Source organism: Dendrobates tinctorius, unplaced genomic scaffold, assembly GCF_039654945.1.
Source record: "Dendrobates tinctorius isolate UK_male_01 unplaced genomic scaffold, ASM3965494v1 ptg000035l, whole genome shotgun sequence".
Taxonomy (NCBI): Eukaryota; Metazoa; Chordata; class Amphibia; order Anura; family Dendrobatidae; genus Dendrobates; species Dendrobates tinctorius.
In genome coordinates this window covers 2,421,227-2,441,635 of record NW_027361703.1, presented here as the reverse complement: position 1 = coordinate 2,441,635, position 20,409 = coordinate 2,421,227, and the positions used below count along the sequence as shown (strand labels likewise).

The following is a 20,409-nucleotide window of genomic DNA, read 5'->3' as shown; positions in this document are numbered from 1 at the left end:
CATAATTTGTCCTCCAAGAGAGTATAAAGAAGCCCCAGTTACAGCAAAAAACAACTCCCAATAAAGGCAGAAGTCATTGGCAAAGCTGATCTGTGTCTCCGAGGACCCAGCACCTCTGCTATGCCAAGTATCAGATCATGTGATCACCAGGTCCAACGGAACTATTGGGTTTACCATTGCTTTTGAACGACACGTAGCCTGCAAAAGAAGTCATAAATGGTGATAAACTGGTTCCATCTTCTCACCAAGGTTCCAGCTGTGTCTGGCAGCCAGGGAGCGGACATGCTCTTGCAAGATTGTAAAAGCCTAAACCCTGCACCATATATTTACAATAGAGCAGGGTTAATGCGTAAATATGATAAGTGTCTAAGCCTAGAACCAAGTACCACAGATGTCCAACACTATCATTATCGAGTCAAGTCTAGCCAAGTCAGCTTTGGCTACTTTCACACATCCGTTTTTTTAAATCCAGAACGATGCGGTGAAAATTGTGAAAACCGGATCCGGAATTGGATCCGGTTTTTTCACATAGAATGTAATGATCGCCGCATCGTGCCGGATGGACATACGGCGCCTCCGGGTTTTGCCGGATACGGCAAACATGCGCCATCCGGCGTCTGCAAAAGACGTTGGCTGCAACGTTTTTTTGCAGCGCCGGACCGGCTTTTTCAACAGCGCATGCCCGGGCACTGAGTTTTAACCCCACAAGTGCCCGGCGCGCATTTCTCTCTCTCTCCCCCTCCCCTTCTCTCTCTCCCTCCATACGCTCCATACCTTTCTTTGGCTGGCTCTCTCGTCCCCCCGCTGTCTCTCTGGCTGCTCTCTCGTCCCCCACTCTCTCTTTGGCTGCTCTCTCGTCCCCCGCTCGCTCTTTGGTTGCTCTCTCGTCCCCCGCTGTCTCTCTGGCTGCTCTCTCGCCTCCCGATCTCTCTCCGGCTGGCTCTCTCAACCCCCGGTGCTGCGGCTCCTTTAAATGTCCTCCAAGCCGCATCAGGCGCCGCATGTACATCTGGTGTCACCGCTGCAGGCCGGATCCGGCGGCCGGGCTTTTCGCCGCACGCCGCCGGACCCCTGACACCGGATGTGTGAAAGAGGCCTTAGCCTTCCTCTTCACTAAGTTTAGGAGTGATTCTTTTGGAACTAAATACCTTCGCAATTTGCAGCCATTAGGCAGCATGTGTCACTAGGGAAGGCTCTGAGCTTTTCAATAGTACCTCACCCCTATAGTCATTTAATAATACATGGTCCCCAATACCCATATAGAGATACAGAATATCCCTTGTGTCTTAATGGCAGGATTTAGCTGCATAAAAAATACTCTTAGGACTAATTATTTATCTGCTATATAAGTGAAATGTATGAGACAATATCTCCATTTATGGCTTAGTAATGACTGTGGATCATCTCTTAAAAACCTCTAGCTCCCAATATACCGGGAATTTGGCAAGCCTTCATTTAAATTATTCTATTTTCTAATGATGATTATGCATTACCTACAAGGGGTAGAGTGTTTTCACACTGCACCTTATAAAATGATATGCACTGTAAAAATTCATAGAATCGTAGAGTTGGAAGAGACCTCCTGGGTCATCTGGTCCAACCCCCTGCTCAAAGCAGGATTCACTAAATCATCCCAGACAGATGTCTGTTCAGCCTCTGTTTGAAGACTTCTATTGAAGGAGAACTCACCACCTCTCGTGGCAGCCTGTTCCACTCATTGATCACTCTAACTGTCAAAAAGTTTTTTCTAATATCTAATCTGTGTCTCCTCCCATTCAGTTTCATCCCATTGCTTCTAGTCTTTCCTTGTGCAAATAAGAATAAAGTTGATCCTTCTACAATATGACAGCCCTAGAGATATTTGTAGACAGCTATTAAGTCTCCTCTCAGTCTTTTTTGCAAGCTAAACATTCCCAAATCCTGTAACCGTTCCTCATAGGACATTGTTTGCAGACCGGTCACCATTCTGGTCGCTCTTTTCTGAACTTGCTCCAGTTTGTTGATGTCTTTTTTTAAAATGTGGTGCCCAAAACTGGACACAGTATTCCAGATGAGGTCTGACCAAAGAGTAGTAGAGGGGATAATGATGTCACGTGATCTAGACTGTATGCTTCTATTAATACATCCCACAATTGTATTTGCTTTTTTTGCTGCTGCATCACACTGTTGACTCATATTCAGTCTGTGATCTATTAGTATACCCAAGTCTTTTTCACATGTGCTGTTGCTTAGCCCTATTCCTCCCATTCTGTATATGCTTTTTTCATTTTTATTGCCCAGATGTAGTACTTTGCATTTTTCCCTGTTAAAAACCATTCTGTTAGCTGCTGCCCACTGCTCCAGTTTATTTATATCTTTTTGAATCCTCTCTCTCTCTTCTCTAGTATTAGCTATCCCTCCTAGGTTTGTGTCATCAGCAAATTTAATCAGTTTACCCTCAATTCCTTCATCTAAATCGTTGATAAAGATGTTGAACAATACAGGGCCCAGGACAGAGCCCTGTGGTACCCCACTTGAGACATTCTTCCAACTGGATGTGCAGCCATTTACGACCACTCTTTGGGTCCGATCACTAAGCCAGTTATGAATCCACCTTTCTTGATGTATTTCTTCATCATTCTCCCGCGTGAGAGCCTGGTACTGATTCCTGAGCAGTATGGGTGCTGACTGCCTCCCGATCCTCCTGCTTCTCTGGGTCACATGCTTCGATTCCTCTGTTTCTTCAAGTGCACTTGGAATTTATTCTCTTCCTGTAACATGAAGAGATAATTCTGCTCTGTCTATGAATTCTTCACCTTCACATGAGGCTCGTGGTCCCATGAATCGTGGCTCTCGGCTGTCTGCCAACTTGGTGCATTAGCTCCAGGTCAACCAAACAGGCATGAAAAGCACATCTAAAAATTGTGAATTTTGTGCGTAGCCCTGCACAGAAGAGTAGATCTAGATGCACAGATACTGGTCTTAGGGGTATAGAGAATTTAAGTATGGTAAGCTGACGACAGGATGATACTGCCTGTCAGAGGAGGTGGTGGAAACTGGATGCAACAGTGTAGTGGGAGTGCTTGATGGGAGAATACTGAATGGATGTATTGTGGGAACCCCTGGAGCTTGGTATACTGCTTTCAGGGTGATTATGTGGAAAAGCTTTGGTTATCATTATACCCATAATGGGGGCTTTGGTTGCAACTACTGTGAGAAGGCAGGAGCAGAGTGTGGTTCGCAACCCTCTCTCGGAGCAGAGTGTGGCTCTCAAGGTCAGAAAGGTTGGAAACCACTGCCCCAGATTCTAGTACTTGAGCCCTTCTGCACAAGTTAATGTAGCATATCACTAGAAACCAGTATGTCTTAACTCAGGGTTAACACAGCAAAGAAACAGGAAAAACGTTTTGGAAGTAGACATATGACACAAAAAAAACCCCCTATATTTGGCATAATGCTGTAAACATTGGAACATCAGTAACAAAGTGCCAAATAGCAGCATTAAATGAATTTGAATAAGAATATTTAGTTAACGATGATGGCATATGCCATTAAATGATCAAGAAAAGAAAGTGCATATTGTGCATATAATATGTTTGCAATTCTGAAATGTAAATATAAATGGTATTAATATGGTTTATACCATGCAATCAATACAAAAAAAAACACAAGAAGATAAAAAGTAATAAAACATAAAATGTGCAAATGATTTTTAAACATACCCTTCCTGGCTGGACAATCTCATGATGACCATTCAGGCTGTACTGAATCTGCATAAGCTTTTGAAAATTGTCCTTACAAATGGAAATTAGAAGAAAATGCAAAATGTGTTATTTATGAATTATTTAATCTAGAAGTGTATTTCAAAGCATTTACCACTGAAAATACTCGTATGTATTCCAGAGATAACCTGCTCTAATTAGCACTTACCCCATGCTTCAAGATGTCATTGGCATGATTAGCAACTTCAATGACGACACTCAAGGCAGCTAGAAAAGGAAGAAAATATCAAAATCAATGAATAAATAAAAATGCCACTAATATTGGAGATAATAAAGTGGAAAAAGGCAATTAGTCAAGGCTGCACATAAAACTGCTATCAGATATAATTAGTGGTGACCTGGCATGACCAACTCATGTAGGAAGAGAGATCTTTCAAAGCACCAAAGACTAAATTCTTATTGTGCACTTGACACATTTATTGCCAATTTATAATTCACAATATGAAAGTACTCTGCAAATGTAGAAGAGTGTAGACTCGCTTATGACAATGTAACAGATACAGAGTAGTGTAAGGACACTTGTCATATTTGCTCATTAAAAAATATCAGTTTCAAAAATCTAAATTTGTGTGTATAACTCCATGACAGGAAGAACACCAATATGTCAGGGGGCAACACTCTGCCGCCTTTAATCATCAGGAAAATTACACAATTAACAGACGAGTGATGGACAAGGCCATGTCTGTTTTCCCTACTAGGCCAGTTATTGGGGAACTCACAGTGAACATATACTCCTCCGTATAACTCCATAATAACAATAGAAACTAGCTGCCACCACCAATCTGTTTATACAGGCCGACTGGACCCCTGACAGGTAGCGTACTGCTCCAGAGGAACAGAACTATTAAATTTTATATATATTTAATCCAAAAAGTAGACAGCGGTTATAAAAGGGTTGGCTCTGGCTTTATGAAGGGGAGCATCGGACAGAATAAACTACATCTCTCAGGAATGACAAAGATTATAATTTGGCATTTGATTTCATTAACACAAGTTACGACCATATACCTGCCCTCCGGTGACTAGCAACAGGGCTGGTCTTCAGAAAACCATAGGATGTGGCTCAGTCTTAGAAAATTATGAGATTCCTAAATTCTATGATAGCTTCAGCACTGGAGGTCCCAGACGTGAGATATTACTGTTATGTTTTCGATGATGATTTTACCTTTGTATAGATAGGAAACATGGCTTGGATGGTATCATCCATCCACCCGATATTTAATTTGTAGGTGTTATGGTAACCTAAGACAACGTGTTCCGTTCACCACTTCATCACAACTCCGAAATTATAACTTTCACATCTACCATATGTAGTGCAGCGATAGCACACTTATGCAGTGAGATAGAAGTGACCCAGCAAAATTCCAACACAAAATCTCTTTAATGTTCAACTGAGCAAAATACAGCACACAATATCCTCCAGAACGCAGCCGGGAACCATACCCTCCAGTTTGCAGCCAATAAACACGCTAGTCCTCCTTTGGGCATGGGACAGTCTACCTCCAGTTCACCGCCAGCACAAGACAGTCCAACTACGAGACCAGTTGCCCTGGGCGACTGCAACGCTGTGTATGCGGTGGATGCCAGGCCCATGAGCTGCCCTGGCTCCGCTTGTCCGTGTTGCCTCACACAGATGAAGCACCGCAGAGCCGACTGCTCTGCCCCCAGCACACACCAGACTGACAACCTGACACACCCAAACCCTTTACTGCCTGGATTTTAACTGGGATCTGTGGCCTTCAACCACATGGAAAACTCCATCCTGGAATGAAAGGACTGCATGACTACCATTCAGCAGTCTGTTTCAAAATACAAAAAACCCAGAGCAGTTTTTCCCTAAATCTGCCTAGGACATTAGCATGTCCAAAACTACCACTTATTTTTAGTGTGCACTGCAATCACAGCTACGCCTGTGACTGCAATACACTCTCATGGCCTCCATACTCCTCCGTGCGCACCCTGGGAGGAACACACTGCGACCCCTACCTGTGACATCGGTCACTGCATCACAATTGCAATCACAGCTACGCCTGTGACTGCAGAGTACCTCCATGGCCTCAATACGGATCCGTGCGCATCCTGGGGAGAACACACAGCGCCCCCTACTTGTGACACCGGTCACTGACTCACATCTATGCCATTCATAAAAACCTTAATATTCATAATAATTTGAATGGAACAAATAAGCTCATATCAGTCTGTTTATAGTTCTGCGACACATGCAGGCAAGGGCCATAAATCGGTCATCCTACGCATTCTTAGGCAAGCTGGGGTGGGAGCCATCAGATTCCAACTTTAATTTCCTTTTTGCAGGAGAAGGGGAGTTGGATGGTATCAACCCAAGACAAGGGACATATAAAGGTTATTAACCAGCTTCTGCTCCATTGAGACCACACTTAAATGTTAATATGAGAACTTGATAGATATTTACAATTATATATAACACCGAGCCCACCCGACAGCTTTCTATCTACACTGAATACTGACAGATGATAATCAGTGGTGGGGACATGGTTGGACTGCAAGGTTTGAGGGTAGTAAGTTCTGTAAGAATTATCTCCTACTGATAAAATGCTGATTGTATTGAAACAGCTGAACACAGCCCAGTAAGTGATGTCAAGATAATCAAGACTCCGACTAAAGCACATTGCAGAATGCATTGGCAATAAGCTTTACAATCGACTGTTGCTAAATAGATGATTGAATGACAATAAAAAAATACAAGTAATAAACATTTTTTATTAATATTTTAGGGGTTGCTCCGAGGCAGGTGAAATGTAATACTAAATTATGGCCAACTAGATTAATGCTTGACCATTTATAAAATGGAAAACTAACATTTGCCACAGCCATTATGGCTTATAGCTTTACAAAGAAGTCCCTTTATGACAGCTATGTGCTATCGGAGCCTAAGAAAATGGACAGGACAACCCCTTTAATAATGTGTCAATTGCAATATACCTATGTATTTATACATCACCTTGTGTGTCACTGTAGTCTGAGGATTCCTGTGACAGATTCTGGAGGTAATCTAAATATATAAAAAAAATTATGGAATAAGAACATGTTTGAGACCTGTAAGACAAACATGCTTTAGAACACTGACTAATATCTGACAAAATTCAACTGTTCAATTATCACGTATTAAATACAGTCATGCAGATTTTTTAATGCAATATAAGCACATATGTAACCCCACAGAAGACACTTGTGTAAGAATAATTACACTCTATCACCACTAGATGGCTTCTTTAACTAAAGAAAACAGAAGCAATTTAAAGTTCTATAGAACACTTTACTTTATCACTCAGTAATCGGGCTATTAGAAAGCCTTTTACCACCTGATAATATGAGGAAAGATAGCTTTATGGTAATACAGCTAGTAAAATAGTCGCCAACTAAAAATAAAGCGTAAAATACACAAAACAGACTACTGCGAAATATACACAAACGAAGGACATCAACATCTTTATATAAAATGTGCAAAATGCTCAAAACCCCTTGGCGAGTTGTCAGATCCTGCTCCGTAACTTCTCAGCAGAGGAAATGCCAAGAAATATACAGTACAAGGACAATAAATCCATTATCACTTAAAGAAAAACCACAGCAGAGGAGACGTTCGTTAGTAGAGAGTGAATGATTTCATGAGCCCGTGTGCTTTGATGTGGCACAGGGATGAACACAAAGCCACCGTTTGGTGCTAACCGGAGAGGGGGTGATGTTGGGGGCCTCCGCTCACGCAAGCGCTGAAATCTTTTGCTTTGATGTGGAGTACTGGTCTTAATATTTCAAAAGAAGGAGATGAAATTAACTAATCTCCTATTTTACAAGCAATTACACACATACACCTCTTAGGTGTCACAAATGGGACATACAAAGTATAAAAAGGATATGACCCTGCCCTACGAAGTAACATCCCAAATACATTATATAAAAAAAATAAAAAAAAACACCTTTTTTGGCAACGCGGGCTTGTTCTTTCTCTGATAAGAGTTGTAGTTTTGAATGACACCATTCAATTTACCATATAGAGTTCTGAAAACTTGGGAAAAAATTCCAAGTCGGTTGAAATGGAGGGCAAAAGCAATTCTTCCATTGTTTTTTAGGTTTTTTTTTTTCACGACATTCATTGTGTGGTAAAAATGAATTGGAAACATGACTGTACAAGTCAGTCTGATTAAGCCAATGTCAAATACGCATAAAAAAAAGTCAGCTTAAAAAAAAAAAAAAAAAAAAAAAAAGTTCTGCTTTGGGTGGTTAATTTCCCAGACCTGTAACATTCTGATATTTCTGTGGCTGGGGCCGAGTGAGGATTTGTTTTTTTACATAGTGAGCTGACTTCTATACATAACAATTTTGTTCATATAAAATGCTTTGATTTTTTTACATTATTACTTTTAGGGGGGATGAGATGAAAAAAAAAATGCATGTTTTGATTTTTTTTCCCTTTATAGTGTTTACCAATTGGGTTATTTAATTTCATATTTTAATAGATCTGACTTTTACAAGAACAGCAATATCAAATATGTTTATTTTTTACCTTTATTTTTAACAGGGCTGTGGAGTCGGAGTCTGTATAAAATGGACGGACTCCTAAAATATATAATAAATTGGGTTCAGTAGGTCAGTGAAGGATGTGCTGTAAATGTTTCCATAAGAATTTGGTAGTTCTGAAATGTCCTATAAATGGCTATTCTGTTCCTGATCTAAGGATCTTGGCTTTTAGTTGAGATTTATCTGTGCTGTACTTTATATACATGCCCAGTGCTGTGACCAGTGCTGTGTGGTCGGGGTATGTACATGCTCAGTAGTGAGGCAGTGCTGTGGGGTCGGGGTATGTACATGCTCAGTAGTGAGGCAGTGCTGTGGGGTCGGGGTATGTACGTGCTCAGTAGTGAGGCAGTGCTCTGGGGTTGGGGTATATACATGCTCAGTAGTGATCAGTGCTGTAGGGTCGGGGTATGTACATGCTCAGTAGTGAGGCAGTGCTGTGGGGTCGGGGTATGTACGTGCTCAGTAGTGAGGCAGTGCTGTGGGGTTGGGGTATGTACATGCTCAGTAGTGAGGCAGTGCTGTGGGGTCGGGGTATGTACTTGCTCAGTAGTGAGGCAGTGCTGTGGGGTCGGGGTATGTTCATGCTCAGTAGTGAGGCAGTGCTGTGGGGTCGGGGTATGTACATGCTCAGTAGTGAGGCAGTGCTGTGGGGTCAGGGTATGTACATGCTCAGTAGTGAGGCAGTGCTGTAGGGTCGGGGTATGTACATGCTCAGTAGTGAGGCAGTGCTGTGGGGTTGAGGTATATACATGCTCAGTAGTGAGGCAGTATTGTGGGGTCGGGGTATGTACATGCTCAGTAGTGAGGCAGTGCTGTGGGGTCGGGGTATGTACAGCTCAGTAGTGAGGCAGTGTTGTGGGGTCGGGGTATGTAAGTGCTCAGTAGTGAGGAAGTGCTGTGGGGTCGGGGTATGTACATGCTCAGTAGTGAGGCAATACTGTGGGGTCGGGGTATGTATATGCCCAGTAGTGACCAGTGCTGTGGGGTCGAGGTATGTACATGCTCAGTAGTGAGACAGTGCTGTGGAGTCGGGTTATGTACATGCTCAGTATTGAGGCAGTGCTGTCGGGTCAGGGTATGCACATGCTCAGTATTGAGGCAGTGCTGTGGGGTCAGGGTATGTACATACTCTGTAGTGAGGCAGTACGGTGGGGTCGGGGTTTGTACATGCTCAGTAGTGAGGCAGTGCTGTGGGGTCGGGGTATATACATGCTCAGTAGTGAGGCAGTGCTGTGGGGTCGGGGTATATACGTGCTCAGTAGTGAGGCAGTGCTGTGGGGTCGGGGTATGTACATACTCCGTAGTGAGGCAGTGCTGTGGGGTCGGAGTATGTACATGGTCAGTAGTGACCAGTGCTGTGGAGTCAGAAGTGAGAGAAACTGCGAAGTCGGAGGTTTTGCTTACCAACTCCCCAGCCCTGATTTTTAATGAGGGGGGAGCGGAAAGAGGAAGTGATTTGAATTATTTTTCACTTTTTAGAATTAGCTGCTATTCCCTCCTTCCCCCCCAGGAAATACCATATTTTTCGGACTATAAGATGCACTTTTTTCCTCCAAAAATGTGGAGTGGAGGAATCTGGGGGGGGGGGGGGGTTTATAGTCTGGATGTACCGGCTCTGGTGGGGAGGTGGGAGAGCAGCATTGGCAGAGCAGCGGGTCACAGAGGCAGCAGCCTGCTACTGCGGCTAACTCCTGTGCCCGCTGCTAAAGAGAAATGAATATTCACTGCATCCCACACCCATGGGCGTGGAGGGCAATGAATATTAATTTCTCTTTAGCATCCTTGTATGACTGGCCCCCATTTCTGTTCTGGTATGCATGTCATCATCCTTATCCTGGTATGATTGGCCCCCAACCCATCCTGGTATGCATGGCCCCATCAGAAAACATTAAAAATAACAAACCATTACACTTACCTTCCCGATGCTCCCTCGCAGCATGTTGTTCCGATGCCAGCAGCTGCTTTATGCTTGTAAGCAGCACATTGCAGGAACGTCATGCGCTGCTTGCAAGCCAAAGGGCAGCTGCCGGAATACTCTCTGCTCTGCACGCTGGGATTGTGGACGCACAGAGAAGTGAGTACTCACTACTCTTAAGTAGCGCACAGTGTCAGCCGGAGTCTTCCTGCAGCTGCTGGAGGTCATGTGTGCTGCTACTAAAGGGAATGAATATTCACCACATTCCTTGCCCATGGAGTGGAATGCAGTGAATATTCATTTCTCTTAAGTAGAGGCACAGGTGACCGACGTCACGTGCAGGAAGCTGGCGGCTGACACTGTGCGCACTACTGAAGAGCAATGAATACTCACTGCTCTGTGCATACACACAGTCCCGACGTGCAGAGCAGTGAATTTTCCGGCAGCTGCACTTCGCTAACAAACAGCGCATGACATCCCTGATATGCGCTGCTTATAAGCATAAAGTAACTGCTGCTATTGGAACAAGATGCTGCAAGGGAGACCTGGGAAGATAAGTGTAATTTTTTTTTTTTTAAACATTTTCTGATGGGATCATGCATACCTGGATGGGAGTGGGGGCCAATCATATCAGAATAACGATGGCGCCATGCATACTAATACTAGGATGGGGGTCAATCATACCAGGTTAAGGATGGGGCTCTGCATACAAGGATGAGATGGGGACATGCATACCAGGCTAGGGATGAGGAGGTATGCATATCATGATGGGGATAAGGGCCATGCATACCAGGATAGAGATTAGGGGGCCATGCACACCAGGATAGGGATGAGGATGCCATGCATACCAGGATAGGAATAAGGGAGCCATGCATACCAGGATAGGAATGATGGGGCCATGCATACCAGCATAGGGATGAGGGGGACATGCATACCAGCATAGGGATGAGGGGACTCCCGTCTTATCCGCTATCTCTCAGAAAACTCTCTTCTCGACCCTCTCCAATCCGGTTTCCGCTCTTTACACTCCACTGAAACTGCCCTCACTAAAGTCTCTAATGATCTGCTAACAGCTAAATCAAATGGTCACTACTCCATGCTAATTCTCTTGGATCTCTCTGCAGCATTCGACACTGTGGATCATCAGCTCCTCCTCACTATGCTCCGTTCCATTGGCCTCAAGGATACCGTTCTCTCCTGGTTCTCCTCCTATCTCTCCGACCGCTCCTTTACTGTATCTTTTGCCAGTTCCTCCTCCTCTCATCTTCCCCTTACTGTTGGGGTCCCCCAAGGATCGGTTCTAGGTCCCCTCCTCTTCTCCTTGTACACTGCCCCTATTGGTCAAACAATCAGTAGATTTGATTTCCAGTACCATCTCTATGCTGATGACACCCAATTATACGCTTCTTCTCCTGACATCACGCCAGCCTTTCTAGAAAACACCGGCGATTGTCTAAACGCTGTGTCTAACATCATGTCCTCACTATATCTGAAACTGAACCTGTCAAAGACTGAACTCCTGGTGTTTCCTCCCTCTACTAATGTACCTATACCCGACATTGCCATTTCTGTGTGTGGTTCCACTATTACTCCCCAGCAACAGGCCCGCTGTCTTGGGGTCATACTTGATTCCGAGCTTTCCTTTGCCCCCCACATTCGATCACTGGCTCGCTCTTGTCATCTGCACCTCAAAAACATTTCTAGAATTCGACCTTTTCTTACCTTTGACTCTGCAAAAACTCTTACTGTTTCTCTTATTCATTCTCGTCTCGACTATTGTAACTCTCTTCTAATCGGTCTCCCTCTTACCAAACTCTCCCCCCTCCAATCTGTCTTGAATGCTGCAGCCAGGATCATATTCCTCACCAATCGTTACACCGATGCCTCTACCTTGTGCCAGTCATTACACTGGCTACCCATCCACTCCAGAATTCAGTATAAACTTATTACCCTCACTCACAAAGCCCTCCATGGCTCAGCACCACCCTACATCTCCTCCCTTGTTTCAGTATACCACCCTACCCGCGCCCTCCGTTCTGCTGATGACCTGAGATTAGCATCCTCAATAGTCAGAACCTCCCACTCCCGTCTCCAAGACTTTACACGTGCCGCGCCAATTCTTTGGAATGCACTTCCCAGGTCAATACGATTAGTCCCCAATCCCCACAATTTTAAGCGTGTCCTGAAAACGCATTTATTCAGACTGGCCTACCACCCCAACACATTAACCTAATCTATCCCTGTGTGGCAGAGCCAAAAGTTTTACCATAACCAGGTTCCCCGCATCATGTTCCCACATGCTTTATGCCTCCATTAGCCCTCTGTGTCTGTACTGTTACACACTTAACATTATGACTGGTCCATACAATCAGGGTAACTGTTACCACCCACCTTTCGTGTCTCCCTCTTTCCTCATAGACTGTAAGCTTGCGAGCAGGGCCCTCTTTCCTCTTGGTATTTGTTATAATCTACTGTATGTGATTATTGTTATGCTGTAATGTCTATTGTCTGTACAAATCCCCTCTGAAATGTAAAGTGCTGCGGAATATGTCGGCGCTATAAAAATAAAATTTATTATTATTATTATTATTATAGGGATGAGGGGGACATGCATACCAGCATAGGGATGAGGGGGACATGCATACCAGGATAGGGATGAGGGGGACATGCATACCAGGATAGGGATGAGGGGGACATGCATACCAGGATAGGGATGAGGGGGACATGCATACCAGGATAGGGATGAGGGGACCATAATTTCCAGGATAGGGGATATTAAGTACAGAATTGACCACATTTTTGCTTCAATTTTTTCCCCTAATTTCCTCCTCTAAAACCTAGGTGTGTCTCATGGTCTGGTGCATCTTATAGCCTGGAAAATACAGTAGTAATAGTAGTAAACTATCGGACTCCCGCAAGGGGCAATGGGAGCCATTGCGCATGGGTATTGGTGCTTATTACAACTAAACGTTGCTGTCAGAAAATGACAGCGGCATTTAAATGGTTGACAGCTGCAGCCAGCAGAGATGACGGCAACTCCTGAGCCCCTTCCACACCTGTGGATCAGAACATTAATTAATGCAACATAAATTTTGTCGCAGGCGGTCTGTATAGAATGGGCTCAGAAGCTGAGCCTGCTGTATACCAAGTTTACACCAGATACATTTCACAATGAGCATCTGCTTATGAGATACCAAAAATTGTTAACTACACTATCTACAGCTTGTGACACAAATTTATTTTTTTTTTGCCCATTTTTCAGTAACATTATATGGTAAAACGAAAGGTGTAATTCAAAACTACAACTTGTTCTGCATAAAGCAATAACTTATGCAGCAATGTTCATGGAAAAATATATATATAACAAAAAAAAAAAAAAAAACACACAGGAAGTGCAGCAGGAAAAAAAAAAAGTGAAAAATACATTTAATCAAGAATATCTGCCAGAAATCTACTACTGAAGGAAAAGACACGGTCTTGGGCTGGAATATATAAAGAAGCATTTTTTTTATTCCACAACACGTTTCGATGGCGTCTGTAGAGTTGAATTTTACACTTGAGAAAGACGCAAGTCCGACGCAGAATGGTTAGCGCAGTCCAAAACAGCGAATTGACTTTTCCTTCAAGCATCCTTGTGGAGTTCATCCCCAGCCACTAAGTAGCTGCACACATTATTCAGCTTTCACAGGAGTTACGCCTACACAACTCGCAGAGGTGAGCACATTACCTGGATCAATGATATCCTTCTATATCACCAGGTCTGGTGCGCGCTGCATTTCCCTACAGTGATTGTCTATAAATCTAATATTAGTGTGACTTACAGAAACTTGTGTACCTGTTAAAAGTAATCTGTACTGAGGAATCCTTTGAACCGGTTTGAGTAAATAATGCTTAAGGGCCAAGTTAGCACAACGAGGGCTCATCTGGAAAAAAAAACAAAAAAAAACAAACAATGCATTACATTAAAAGATGCTGTCCACTACTGTATAACCCATGCTCGATCACTTCAGAGCCCCATAGAAAATTAAAAAAAAATAAAAAAAATCGTACTAGAGTGGAGCTGCTGCTGGACATGAGTATAGATTGAAGAGATGCCATCAGGGCATTATTGCCATTACTAGTGCATGGGGCCCGGTGAGCAGAAGCTCGGACAGGGAGAGACATGCTGCGCAGCTGAAAATGAGGCAGATCAGCCAAACTACTGTATAAAATGGCCTGGCCGACTGTGTGGCACGCTGCGGCCCAAGCCAATTACTTTACTTTGTTTTATTAAGCCCCAGGGCCTCAGTCACTCACAGTCGCAGCTACTTACATTGTATGGTCGTAGCAAACGGGGCACACTGCATCTGATATCAGGCCAGCCCTTTGTTCGTAAGCTGCTGGCGCTGCCTGCGCCCTTGCAGCATAATATATGAAGGAATTGAGGGTCCGGAAGTGATGAAATGCACGCACTCGCCTGCCCATTCACGCAATGTGAAGTTGGATGCAGTCTATATGCGGTCTGCCTGCAAACTAGTAAGTACTACCAAGTTCAACACTACTGACTGCTGCCTGCAATATGGTACAGTTGCCCGTCTTAAAGGGGATATTCTAGTAACCCAATACCTATCCCCTATACACAACATATGGAATAATTATTAAGGCCAATTGACAAATGGCGAATCTTCAAGCAGAAGTTTGGTGCGGACAGCCTCAGCAAAGTTTTGCTGAATATCCACAGCAGCCACTTCCTTCATGTTTCTTGTTCATCTCTATGAGAGACAGCGATGAGGATTGCGGAACTTCAACATATAAATATGAGCTATTCTCTATATTTCATTTTTAGTACCAAAATTCAAGAAAGGCCATATTAGTAAGTGCCTTATTCTCTTAAACACATTGGTCAACAATAACCAGAAAATGGCCAATCCATTTAATCACAGTTTAAAGTTTTGCAAGAATTTATTTTAAAGCTTGTGTCACCCCTTATATCATAAAATAATAAACTGTTTTTCTAATAGACTGACATGTCCAGATGGGATCCCTTTTCAGCAAGTACCTCATTACCATAACATGCAGGATTACAATGGGAGAGAACAGAATCCACCATTCACAGTACATAGTGTCACAGCTCACCCCTTCCCCTTTCCTGCACAATGACATCTACAGGTCACTAATCATGAGAACATGTATAGAAGACTCTCCCAAGCAAATAAAGTCCTCTATAATGTCTTGTGATATATATACATGCATATGTCCAATGATCATATCTCCAAACAGGCTAGAGAGCAGCTGCCATACAAAAAAACAACACAGAATACAATAATCTGCAATCAGAAATACAGATAATAAACAAAAAAAAAAAAAAAAATCACAATCTAGTTTCAATTAGATTTAAAAAAAAAAATAAAAATCTATGTAACACATTCCCTTTAAGAAAAATAAATAAAAAAATACCTAAAGAGTATAGGATATTTTAATAGGTTACAGTAGAGTAGAGCTCTGTCAAAGAAACATTGTCATGGTGGCGGCTTAAAAAAAAAATATTTTGGTCAAAACAAATGCTGCTGGCTATATGTGTGATCTGGTGTCAGATGGGAACTGTCAATGTGTGATTCGTGAGGACGTGGTGCAAATGTGGAGCTTTTCCAAGAGTGAGGGGTGGAATGTGGAAGGTTCGAGGGGTGGAGACTGGGCAGAGTCTCAAGGGGGCCTGAAAATGCTGGAAGTATGGGGCCCCGAAATTCCTGGTGGCAGCCCTGAGATTATTTTTTATTGGGTCCAGTAGCCATGCTTTCAGAAAGGCAGCATTTTAATACCTTTTACCTAATCAGGATATTGAGGTAAAATCAGGATTACATCAGCTGATCTACCCCCATCGGGAACGAATGGGGCAGCTACCTGGCAATGTGCTGCACATCATATCCATACAGACTACTGTACGAATATTACAGCATCTACACAATGATGCACTGATCCTACATATGTTATTTATTTGTATTTGTCATTTTTTTTACTAACTTCCCAGCGGCATAAGCTGTGAAGCCCATTGATTGGCTGCAGCAGCCACATGCGCTGTAGTCATGGTGTCACTGCTGCAGCCTGTCAACAAAGACGTGACCAGGTGGAAGGGTGAGTGTTAATGTGTGTGTTATTTTATATCTGCAAGCCTACATATTAATAAACGATTATTCCAGGGTAACTCCTGTAATTGTTGATGGGTAATCTGGTAGTTGGTGGATATGGTTGGTGGAAAAGAGGACCGGAGCGGTGCTGGAAACCGGGAAGACTGCAATTGGGATTTTAACGCACGGGAAGGTTTAAGGACTCAAAGTTTGGCTGGGAGCGTTTCTTTAATAAAAGTTATTGAACCTGAATACAACATATATCTGCGGCGTCACCACCGCATACTGTTAATCACAAAATGATCGCCATAATATGAAGCATTTGGCGTTTCATTACCTCGAAATCTTTAACTACTCCAGCAAAAGCAGCATTTTTCTTGCATTGTTCATCAAGTAATGACACATTCCGATCAAATTCTCGAATGTATGTGGAATACATCTTAAGGTATGGGCCTTTTTTCAGAAAAATATCTGCAATTTTCTGTTGCTCGCTCCTACAAGGCAAAGTCTTTTTAGAACATGGAAAAATATGGCTAATTGTTTTAAAACAGCCATAAACCAAAAGAAACAGATCTCACGATTAATAAGAAAACGAAAAATTAAAAATATACAATACATTTCGTTTTTTTTCTCAGACATACTATGCAAAACTGATCCACTGCGGTATGCTTGGTGTATAGTCTGAGGGCGGGATCCACATGGATTTGCTCCCAGATTTGTTACATCTGTCTGGCCGTGCACTGGGCATAACACACACCCTCCAATATCAATAATAAAATGAATTAAGAGGATTTTCTTCCTCATTAAAGACAATGTTAAAGAATTTAATAAGTAACTGTTACATTAAAATAAAATGTAGAAAAAATAAAATGCACAATTAGATTGTTAAGAGACTTGAATGTAGAATCATAGAATCGTAGAGTTGGAAGGGACCTCCTGGGCCATCTGGTCCAACCCCCTGATGACAAGATGTATAGATGACAAGTTTGCCAACTTCTGTGTGTTTATACAAACCAGAAGAAAAAGTACCATTGAGACATCCTCTCCTTTAGCTCTCTCAGCACATTGCGGTTTAGCTCGTACAGCTGGGGCAGGTAGTACAGGATCTGATTTAGGATCTTGTCCTCAATCACTGGCTTCCCGAGATGCCTGGATGCTTGAGCCACAGCATAGCGGAAATCCTGCCGAATAAGGATAACAAACCCTGGTCTGAGCAAAGCAGTTTCCTCTCCAGTACATGCTAAGCAGAAATAGAATTAACACGAGCACTGACTTCTATAGGGTGAGGAATAAGAAAACAAGGTAGAAAAAGTACAATAAATAGTGGTGTGTATAAATAAATATATATATACACACATATACACAAACACACATACATACCTCTTAGTGCATTTTTAGGGCATGTTTACTACTAGTGTATTTAGATACAAACCTGTGGCATCATGCCAATTTATTACTGCCTATCAATTATTTATTAAATTTAATGTATTCAAATTTCCATAACCTGAACTACCTTAAAGGGAATCTATCACTAGGTTTGTGCTATCATATCTGAGAAAAGCACAATACAGGGCTAGAGACCCTGATTACAGCAATGTATTACTTACTGGGCTGTTTGGTGCAGTTTGGATGAAATCACTGTTTATTTACTACAGATTTACCAGTTCTCGGAATGCTGAGTGCTGTATAACCCCTCTGGCACCACCGATTGGCTGATTTCTGCCTATGCATAATATACAAAATGACAGATTCCTTTTACCATATATGCATCCTATGAAACTAATTCTTTACTCTAAGAAAAAAAAAAGAACTACAGACAGCCCCTGACTTAAGAACAGCCGTCACTGTCACAACTTTAAGACACGCCGTGAGCTTCAGCCTCGACGTGACCGCAAATGCTGATGAAGAGGCCGAAGATGCATCACGCCAACAACAGAACAGTGAGCAGCCGGGGGCTGAAGAGAAGAGTATTTTTAAACAACCTAATACCCACATCTCTAGCTGCCCGGCTGCTCATTGTCCAGTCCTCCTCTTTCTGTTGTTGCATGCCACATCTTGACTTCTGCCTGGGTCCAAGCCCTGAAATTCCCTACACCGTCCCATCATAAGGTCGCGACATTTGCATGTATTTCCGAACCTTGGACATGGCCAAAAGTCCTGGTCTATAGTCAAGAAGCTGGAGATGTGGCCCACAATGATGGGAAGAAGAGGACTAAATTGCGGGAAGCAAAGAGGATGGAGTGGTCAGCGGGAGGAAAGTTTCATTTTTTTTTCCTCTTGGCCCTGGTTCCAAGTTACATACATATTCGGATTATGAACAATTTTTTCTCTTTTAAATCAAAAGCATTCTTTTGAGAAAACTTTTAAATCTTACAAAATGGTTGACAACAATAATCATTCTACACTCCCAAGAATTTAAGTAGCGATTTGTATCAATCATTGTTTATGACAAGAAAACAACGCCCAATCCACCCCCCTCCCCAACCTTCTCTCTCACCTATCTCAACTCACATTTTAATATTACACCAGGAACAATATCTAGACAATTCAAACATGAGAACTGTCATGTCCCACGACTTGGTAAATCATTTAATATTTGCATTGTTTGTGTTGCATCATCTGTTGCTAGGCAGAAGTTTGCCTTTCCCTGTATTTTGTTCCAACTCTCTCCCTGTAGTCCTGTGATGTATGTTTGTTCCCTCCTTCATTCTCCATTTTGTGATCGTCCCTCCATCTGTATGCATCCTGTTACATGTCCTCTGAAGAATATTCCTTTTTACCTGCTGCTTTCATCATAATACAAGAATTTCAGTTAAAGCATCCTTCTTTTCCTGGAGTCTTCTTACATGTGATCGTGGCTGAGTTAAGCTGTCTGATTAATCGGTATGAACGTGAGTACAGGTCGATACGGAAGGGGCCCAGAAAGAGAGGTCTATCCAGGCACCATACATTCTACATATCCATGAGTCAGAATAGTAAAAAGGAATAACCTGCCTTCAGAGACAGTAACTCAAGGTCTGTGCTAAATCTCAGTGGAAAAAGACATTTCCCAGATAGACTGTAACCCAGTTCCAGCCAGACCCCAGCGTGCATAGAAGCCACACACTGCAGCTGAACAGAGAGGAATATAACTCCCATCATTATACAGGACCCTGCAGCTGCTCCAGCATTAGATACAAAGTATCAACTCTGTGCAGAGTCTCTGTGTATTTCCTGTTGCTGAACAGTGGGAAGTATAACCCCAGCGTCGGACTGGAACACCTTGGGCCCACCAGAGAAAATCATTCTTGGGGCCCACTATGTAGCTGCATAGAGTTAAATACCAGACCACCAATTATGCGGAAAAACACGCTAATATCCGGGTATAATATAAGGTTGTACATGTCTTAATTATGTAGCAGGAGTTGGGGTAGCCCCCTCATAGAATATAAAGCAGCCCCCTCACATAGTATAATGCAGCCATCTCATAGAATATAATGCAGCCATCTCATAGAATATAATGCAGCCCCCCTCATAGGGTATAATACTGCCCCCCTCATAGGGAATAATGCACCCCCTCATAGGGTAAAATGAACCCCCTCATAGGGTATAATGCACCCCCTCATAGGGTATAATACTGCCCCCCTCATAGGGTATAATACTGCCCCCCTCATAGGGAATAATGCTGCCCTCCTCATAGGGTATAATGCTGCCTCCTCATAGGGTATAATGCTGCCTCCTCATAGGGTATAATGCTGCCTCCTCATAGGGTATAATGCTGCCTCCTCATAGGGTATAATGCTGCCTCCTCATAGGGTATAACGCTGCCTCCTCATAGGGTATAACGCTGCCTCCTCATAGGGTATAACGCTGCCTCCTCATAGGGTATAACGCTGCCTCCTCATAGGGTATAACGCTGCCTCCTCATAGGGTATAACGCTGCCTCCTCATAGGGTATAATGCTGCCTCCTCATAGGGTATAATGCTGCCCCCTCATAGGATATAATACTGCCCCCCTCATAGGGAATAATGCACCCCCTCATAGGGTATAATGCTATATAGATATATAGATATAGAGTTAGATAGATATAGATAG

The 20,409-nt window shown here is 42.9% G+C and overlaps 1 protein-coding gene across 3 annotated transcripts in view; it reads right to left on the bottom strand.

Annotated features, from left to right (window-relative positions):
• Positions 1 to 20,409, bottom strand: part of FGD6 (FYVE, RhoGEF and PH domain containing 6) — a 212,273-nt gene that overhangs the window by 60,200 nt on the left and 131,664 nt on the right. For all 3 annotated transcript variants that reach the window (XM_073573217.1, XM_073573215.1, XM_073573218.1), the window contains 6 exons: positions 17,364 to 17,515; positions 16,672 to 16,828; positions 14,066 to 14,153; positions 6,742 to 6,792; positions 3,910 to 3,968; positions 3,702 to 3,773 (listed from right to left, as the gene is read on the bottom strand). In XM_073573217.1, the coding sequence (XP_073429318.1) occupies positions 3,702 to 3,773; positions 3,910 to 3,968; positions 6,742 to 6,792; positions 14,066 to 14,153; positions 16,672 to 16,828; positions 17,364 to 17,515 (579 nt within the window). The remainder of the gene's footprint in view (positions 1 to 3,701; positions 3,774 to 3,909; positions 3,969 to 6,741; positions 6,793 to 14,065; positions 14,154 to 16,671; positions 16,829 to 17,363; positions 17,516 to 20,409) is intronic.